This window comes from Vipera ursinii, assembly GCF_947247035.1.
Source record: "Vipera ursinii genome assembly, chromosome: 17".
Taxonomy (NCBI): Eukaryota; Metazoa; Chordata; class Lepidosauria; order Squamata; family Viperidae; genus Vipera; species Vipera ursinii.
Genome location: NC_139530.1, coordinates 2,189,049 through 2,197,231, shown reverse-complemented (window position 1 = coordinate 2,197,231; position 8,183 = coordinate 2,189,049). Strand labels below are relative to the sequence as shown.

At 49.8% G+C, this 8,183-nt stretch overlaps 1 protein-coding gene across 1 annotated transcript; it reads right to left on the bottom strand.

Moving 5' to 3' along the window:
• Nucleotides 1-182: 182 nt before the first annotated feature.
• LOC310648087 (uncharacterized protein) lies at nucleotides 183-7,525 on the bottom strand. The gene is made up of 9 exons (XM_083375780.1): nucleotides 7,364-7,525; nucleotides 6,184-6,304; nucleotides 5,733-5,886; nucleotides 5,154-5,299; nucleotides 4,849-5,025; nucleotides 4,284-4,400; nucleotides 3,933-4,019; nucleotides 2,276-2,423; nucleotides 183-1,525 (listed from the first exon to the last, which is right to left on the bottom strand). The coding sequence occupies exons 1-9, from the start codon at nucleotides 7,381-7,383 to the stop codon at nucleotides 1,494-1,496; spliced, it is 1,002 nt and encodes a 333-aa protein (XP_083231906.1). The 5' UTR covers nucleotides 7,384-7,525; the 3' UTR covers nucleotides 183-1,493.
• Nucleotides 7,526-8,183: the final 658 nt, after the last annotated feature.

The window sequence follows — 8,183 nt, the reverse complement described above, 5'->3', positions numbered from 1 at the left end:
AAAATAGGTGCCCCCCCCCTCTTCTTCGTGGCAGCCCCTCAAATATTGGAATGCTGCTGTCATGTCACCCCTAGTCCTTTTTTCCCCCCACTAGACTAGACGTAGCCAATTCCTGCAACTGTTTGAAGAGTGAGTTACTTTCTGTCTAGAGTAGATGAGTGCAAAAAAATTACAGAACACAATCATGTCATTGAACCTTTATTGAAAAATACAAGGCCGGTAACAAACCTTTTTTTTTTAAATAAAGCATTATGATTAGAAGTATGAAATACTGGCTTTTGTTAGAAAAAAAATCACTCTTGTTACGAAGAATAGCTCAGCTCAAATGCTCACGTAACTGGGGATGTTTTGAAAAGATAGAACCAAACTTTGTATCTTTGGAGAAGGTCAGCAATGAAAGTTTTAAGACTGCGCTGGAACTTTTTTTAAAGAGAGTTCTCTGGAATCAGCAAGAAATCAGCCATGCTAATATAGACTGAAGGAAACTTTTATCTGGAAGACCCCTACAGTTTGGGACAAAATTTTGAGAGACAGACGCTCGTGTGGTTTGATTTAGATAAGACATGCTGCTCCTTGCAAGGCCCAGTTTGTGCACCCTGGATGGTACAATTTTAGGCAAATGATTTACCATTCCTCCTATCCCGCCTTCGGTGGGTCTTGGCCCCTAATTCCTCAGGTGGAAGAAAGTCTCCGCTTTTTCCACAAAAGGAGAGGCCTCGTTCAAAATTGGCCGGCCTATGGGCCGCCAGTATGCTACTGTTCTCCTTGTCCCTCTGCCCCCACACCAGGAGGGCAGAGCCGTCCCCTTGAGCGACTGCCAGATTTGCAGGATCCGAAACAACCTTGCAACTGGAATGAAAACTCGACTCCTGCAGCTTTGGAAGGATGAAAACAGGCAGCTGCCCTCGGTCAGACGAGAGCAGCAAAACCCGAGCTGATCGAAACGTTTCTGGTTTCAAACTGGATCGGAGAGCGGGTCAGGTCAGGCAAGCCGAGGCCGAGGCTCTTTAGGCTGAGAAAGGCTTTATCCAAGCCACGGCCACTCCTCCCCGGATCCACTTTGCAATTTGGCAAACCCATCCCGCCCGTCGGTCAAGCTCAGGCATGCCAACCGTGGCAGGGCCCCAAAACGACCTTAAAAACAGGGCAGGACAATGCAGCCAAGGGAGGAAACGCCGGATCCTCGCGCGGGAAAAGGCCACTCGCAGCGCAAGCCACACCGGGAAGCTGCTCCGATGGTTCTTTGGGAAAGAGAGTAGGAGGATGCTTGGTTGTTTTTTTTCTTTTCGCTTTTCCGCAAGAAGGCGGCTGGCGGGCTGGATCCCGGAGATCCAGCAAGGCAGAACGGAATCCTAGCAAGGGGACCGAGTCTCTTCTGCTGCTGCTCCATCAGTCTCCAGAGTCCAACCGGGGCGGGGAAGGGGGGAATCGGATTTTCCCAACTAGATCTTTCACTCTATAAGAGCACATCGGTTTGGGGACGGAGCGGCAGGTCACGAATCGATCCTTCCATAGGAAGAAAACACTGCAGGCAGAGCGAGAGAGAAAAGGACATCAACCGCAGTGACGACAAAGTGCGAAAAAAGTTGGTCCTCAACCTCACCATTGTTTGAAAAGTTACAACGGGACTGGGAAAAGCGATTTACGACCACACTTGCGACCGACGCAGCCTCCCCACGCTCAACAGGATCCAAATTCGGACGCTTTGGTGACTGAACTCGTGGTTACGACGGTCGCAGCGTCCCGGTGGGTGTCACGGCATCCCCTTTTGCGGCCTTCAGTGGGGAAGCCGAATTCGCTTAACGACCGCGTGTGAGACTTAGCTGAACAGCTGCAAGGATTTGCACAACCCCGGCGGTCGTAAAATGGGGCAAGACTTGCTTAGCCACGGAAACGCTGGACTCCGTTGTGGCCGCACGTCAAGGACACAGGGTGAGAAATTTGGCCTGGGTCCCAATTGGCATTACCAAGCCTTGATTGGTAGCTTGTCCTCCAATCAGAAGTCGGGGCCAGAGCAGTTTTGCTGTGATCCCTGATGGGCTGGCTTCCATGGCTTTGCCTGGCTTGGTTTGGAGGGCCTCTCTGCTGAGCTAAGGGGGCATCTAGGCTCTGCTGTTTAACTGTCAGGCTGAATCAGCCGACAGGATTTGAAAAAGAGGGATTTGCCTTAGCCAGGTGGTGCCTCGTTCTCCAGCCCCATCCCAGCTGTCCGCTGAAGAGACCCACCCTACTCTGAAGTTACTCCAGCCACCCTTCCCGTGTCTCTGATACTCACTCCTCTCTCTCAGGCCTTGCCCAAAGCTCTGATAGACGTGGAACATTGCCCAAAACAGGACGCTTTTGATCGTCACCGAAATGCAGGAGCAGGTGATGATGGCAGCTTCCAGCGCATAAGAGTTTCCTTGGCCCCATTCTGTAATGACCTGGGGAAGGGGGAGGGGGGGGGAAACACCACATCCCACATGGATAAATATATTTGTAACTGTAAAACAAAATAGTCGCTGGAGGCAAAAATGGAATGAAATTCACGCCTGCCTTCATTTCAAACTATCCCACCGCAGACCCCATAGCTCGTTCCTCGCAAACAGCAAAATTTTAACAAGCCAAGGTCTGCAGCCACAAGCTGGGAATCTCACACGCACACTAAGCCACTGTTTCTTTTGATCCTGGTTTGTCGGTGGATTTCCAAAGGCGGTGCTTTGGCTCTGCCTGGCCTAATCTCTCCGTGCCATCTACCTTGCAAGGAGGTTGTGAGATAAAGGAAGAAGACAGTGCCCTGGGATCACAGTGTGCTCTATTGGATCGGAAAACCGAGATCCATGGATATTCTAATGCCCAATTAGGAGACTTTGCCCATCCGAAGGTCTGTAAGGCTTTGCCAAAAAAAGGGGGAAAAAATTGTTCCTCTATCTCCCTCTGCTTAATCCTACTGTGGAGAACTGCTGAAAGATTATCTCTGTTTTATTTTTTCAAAAGAATGGGCTTGTTGTGTTCAAGGCTGCTGCTGGTTTTTCTGCAGTGACTAGGAAAAACATTCCAGACTGTTTTGACGTTAAAGGGCTTTGCGAAGCCTCAAAAATCTGTTTTTGTTTTTCGTTTTAACCTTGAGGCTGCTGTCCCAGTTAGCTGTTTCCCTGACTTATCTGCATTTCTTTAGAACGTGTGGATTTCGGTTCCCAGAATTCCAGAAATTGAAGTCCACGCATCTTAAAAGTCGCTAAGGTTGAGAAGCATTGCTTTAGGGTTGTGAGGAAGGGGAAAAAAATCACTGAAGTGGTGACGGTGGTGTTCAGAAAAATGTTTAGTTTTGGTGCTTCTCTCTCTATAGAATAAAGAAACAATAGCAAAGTTGTACTTTTAAAGAACTGACTAGAAAGTGACTGGTCTCGCTTAACCACAGAGCTAACTGACATCTAAAAAGCCCTCAACAACAGCCTGTTCCTGGTTTTAACAGATCTCTGTGTCAAGGCAGCCATGATTTCCTAAGTTGGTTGACTGCAGTTGGATTCACTGGGTCAGATCAGCCTATATCCTTGAATGGGATCCAGCCGAAAGTATTTATGGCTGAGTTCTGAACATTATGGATGGGAGACCAAACTTTTATCATTATAGTATAACCAAGGGGCCTCCTTCAAATTTCAAAATTGACAGCTGGCTTTTTCTTTTCTGTTTTTTTGTTTCGTCCTCCACGAAGGTTTCCCAGCCTTAGGGACCCATTTCCTGCCTTTGAACATGTTGGGTACGTTCTAAAGAGGCGATACGCTCTGGGGACTTGCGTTTTCTTGTTTCTTTGCGCTCCAGATTCCACTTCAGGAAACGGGGTGAAGGTTCTGCCATCCTTAACTTCCCTTCTTACCCAGGGCTGCATCTGAACGACCGAGGAAAGTCCCCCTTATCCTCTTGAAATCAGTAAACAGTTTGGCAAGACTTACTGCGTACAGTAGGTATGCCAGATAAGCCACTTCTGGTAAATTCTGAACCACAAATATCCAGGCGAGAGGTTTCAACTCTTTTAAGATCTAAAAGGGGGGGGGAAAGGCACGGGTGAGTGAAGGCTCGCGGGTTGAAAAAGAAGCCTGCCGCGTCAGTTTTAGCTGTCAAACACAGGAGCAGGCGACCGTCTTTGAAAGAAGGAAGAGCTATAGGTGGATGGGGAGAATTGGCGTAGGAAGGGAGTTAAAACAGCCATTGGCAGAACTGGGCAGCCCCCGAATTCTACCACAGCAAAGCAACGGAAAGAAGGTTCCCTGTTCTCCCTGCAAGCGTTGTGGAAAATAACTCACCGCGGTGATGCCACAAGCAACCTTGAGAACAGCCCAGCAAATCCCAGCGGCCAGGAACACACTGTGCAGATTTGAAATCTTCCGGGTTGTGGTCAGCAGCAAGACACACAAACAGAGCTGGGAAATAAGAGAGAGATCTCAGCAAGACAAGAGCCAGCAGGCCAGAGCTGCAGATCACCTCCCCACCCCTGAACCGGGCAGTGGTCCAAGGTCATTTCTTCACCGTTCCAGGGGGTCTTTCCCCCTCGATTATAGAAATATTCTAAAAATGCCCAGCTTCACGAGATAACCCATCATCCCCATTCTGGTGGCTTCCAGGACAGTACTACAGTGCTCATCTTCTCTCAGGGCAGAATGATTGGAACTGTAGTCCAGGCCGCTCTTGGGAGGACCACGAGCCGAAAAAGGCCGACTTGCAGAACTCTTAAAAGGTGGGCCCAAAAAAAGCACCTCTGCTCTTCTGCCGGTGGTCTTTAGTGGCAGAAAAGGGGACATCTGTCGCATCCCAAGTGACAGGATGTCGGCCGAGGACTCGAGAGGAACAGGGTTTGATGCCAAGAGCTACCTGAGCCTGGAGGTCAAAGGTCAGCATGGAAAAGCAGAGGTTCAGCATGAAATACTGGGCTTGGAGGCTCTCCAAAGCCCCGCCCACTCGGAAGGCCATCCGGCTCTCGCTCTGGATCAGGATCACGGCACAGCTGACGTCAAAGGCCCCCACCAGGACGATCAAGACGAAGCGGGCCTGGCAGAAGAGGGCAATGAGGGGACTGGCAAGGGAAGCCCCGGTTCGCCCACCAAGGCCCCGATCCTCCCCTTTGGCCTCGTCGCCATCACAAGTGTTGGGAGGAAGATGGCCAGCCAGATGCTCACCAGCAGCTCCGGCTTCTGCTTGGCGGGGAGGACGGTGAAGTTGATCACGGAGCGCAGCATGACCAAGGCGACAGAGAGGACGAAGACCACCAGCTCCTGGCGGTTCTCCTGCAGGATTCCTCGGCTGACGTAATAGATGCAGAACGCTGCCAAAGGGAGAGAGGCCTGGTTTTCAGTAGCCAGCCAGAGAAGAGATTTCCCGGGGCGAAAGCAGAGCCCTGAGATCAGTTCTGGGTTTGAACTGCCTTCCCTGTTTTCATGACGGCCAGAACCTTGCTTCATTTAAAATGGATAAAGCAAAGGAAGCATCTGTTCTCGGGCCAATCCATCCAGTCTGAAAGTTAGGAAGATTAATTCAATGTATGCTACAGAATCACAGTTTGCCTTTCTCCTCTTAAGTACCAAAGCATCTAGTAGCACTCCCAACTGGTGAAAAGCAAACAAAGGAAAATCAATGGTAAAATTAGCTAACAAATGGCCAGCTTGCTGTGCTACAGCCTTCGTAAGCGATGGCTTGTTTTAACTAGCCTTCCCCATCTTTCTAGTTTATAAGGTTCGCCAGTCAGGACAACTGATTACCGAGGCCAATGATCTGGATGAGAGACACAGTAAAATCTTCATTTTTCTGCTGGATAAGGGTCTCTATGGTTAATCCAATGACACTCAACAGCGAAAGGATGGTGACACAGAAGTAGATCTTGACAGGGGACGACAGTTCGGACCATCGTTTGATCTGGAACGATAAAAAGAGCTTCAAATTGGACTTTTAACTTCCCCATTTAGCCCACAATCCTGGTTGGTCCCATCCAATCATTTACTTTTTGAAGCTGGTTAAAAGGCAGGGAGATGTCATCAGCTGCTGCAAGCCACGTGTGTGAAATCAGCAGAAAGCAGTTCGTGGCAGTGGCTCGGTGTAGCTCACCTTAGGCGAGAGCGACATCTATTCTTGCTCCAGATCTTACACACATGGCAACAATGGCTCAAACCACTTCACTGAAATTAACACGATTGGTGAAGTCCGGATACTTACAGGGCCGCACGGCGTGGCAATCAGGTCTTGGTGTCTTGGTGTTAGATTTGGCAGTGGAGAGTTTATGCTTTCGTTTGGCAAAGGAGAGGCCAGAGCTTCTTCTGACTGGGAAAGGAGAACCCTAGACAAAAAAAAACAATAATATAAATGGAGGTTCAGGCAAATACGCTATGCGTGGAAATTTGCTGGTCCACCATGGCTGAGCTAAGCTGGCAGGAAGGAAGGGAATAAGCCACGAGGTCCTTTGTTCATGAGCAGAATTCTGTCCATTCATTTTCCATTTTTCTAAAAAATGAAGTCGGGGTTTGGCCGGAGGATCTAAGACGTTGGCTGATGAAAGTGAGGGATCAACATCTGGAATGTGAAAGCCTTTTCCTAAAAGGTGGGGGAGTGGTCTGGATGCCCAGCAGAGGCTCAGCTGAACTCCCAGCTTTGCTCCCAACGGGTTGCGAGCTGCACAGTGTCGCTCCTCAAGGGGAGGAAAGTGTTAGGTTTCAAAGCCATTGATGGAGAGCAGCACTTCACTCTTTTGTGAACCGAACCGTGGCAAAATTGCACAATTTGGGCATTTCAAGTGTGGTGGATGCGTGTCGGGACAGCATTGGAGTTTTGGCTCGCATTGGCAGTTTCCTGGCACAAGGGCCAAGAAAACGCCAGGGCATCAGCCGCCAGCTGCCCAAAGGCTAAGTGTCTAGTCCTCCTAAGGTGGATGGGTCCACGTTAAGGTTTATTTTGCACGACGCATGGAAGGATTGGCCCCAAATATTCTGGGGCTAGGATTCACACTATCCTGCAAACTCAGTTGGGCTGATTGAATAAACCAGGATACGCATGAAATGGAACCGCACCCTGTGCACCTAGCCGGCTCCTCCATCAGCCTGGCATCTCCCAGATGCTCTGATACCCGTTTCCATTATCCCCAAGTAGCATGATGGGGATTGTAGTCAATCCCCACATTTCCTCCCCCCCACCTGGGGGAATCCTTTCCTGCTGAAAACCCAAACCCACATCTGGGGGAGGCGTGACGTCAGAGAGTGTGGTGACGTCAGAGGAGGCGCCGTGATGCCCCTCTGACGTCACGCCGCGGACAGGGAGACGGAGCTGTAACGGAAAGCTCTGCCTCTTCCCGCCCCCCGCAGTCGTGTTTGGATCCCCGCAAGGCTCAGTCACCGGCTCCTACCTCGTGTCGGGCGTCTCCATGGCGACGGCGACCCTTACATGCCCCGGCCCAGCGAGGAAGCGGGCGCTCCCGAGTGCGGGAAGTGGTGTTTGGCGGGGGCCATAGAGAAGGAAGGGCCTCGCCCGAGCAGGGCAACTTCCGGTCGAGGCGGAAACGCGCCATTTTCAAGTCCTGCGCCCGCCCTGCGGGAGAGTTCGAAGCCGAGGTGCCATAAAGAAAGAGACGCCTAGAGTTACTTCTCGCTCGTGACGTCACTTCCTCCATCCCGTAGCTACCCGTTTCTAAGCTGAGAGGTCAAGCGCGTCATAGTCCTGAGCTGCCTTAGAAGGCAATAAAGCAGGGGGATTTTTTTTTTTTAGTTTTTCTTTTAGACATCTTGACATAAATATTCCCTTCCTTCCGTGTTCTGGGCAAAAGAAAGGAGAAGACACCTGTTGCCTGAAGAGGACTAGAGACTTGAGTATACATGTAAAAGGAAGCGTGGTAGAAAGCGGGGCCTCCAACTTCAGTATCCTCCCCACTATTTCACTTTTCAGTTTTAAATGTAGAGACTAGTATCTAATAACTGAAGATTGTTATCCAGTATCTCAACAGTACTAGAAACTTGTTTGGCTTTGATCATAAATGGTTTGAGGCTGACCTTAGGGAACTTTCGCTGTCTCGCACACCTTCCTGGAGTCCAGAGCGGATGAGCAATTTTTAATTTGACTTGTAAACTGTCCAGAGCCATTTAGACAGTGAGATGGGCGGTGTATAAATTTGACAAATAAATAGAATACAATAAAAAACTGAAAGGGTAAGGAATGTTTCTCTTATTGCT

Excerpts from the sequence above, each read along its gene's own strand:
- LOC310648087 (XM_083375780.1), bottom strand. The coding sequence starts at position 7,383 with ATGGAGACGCCCGACACGAG. Across the intron at positions 5,887-6,183 it reads TTGCCACGCCGTGCGGCCCT|ATCAAACGATGGTCCGAACT; the intron begins GTAAGTATCCGG and ends TTATCGTTCCAG. Across the intron at positions 5,026-5,153 it reads AGCAGAAGCCGGAGCTGCTG|GCCCGCTTCGTCTTGATCGT; the intron begins GTGAGCATCTGG and ends CTCTTCTGCCAG.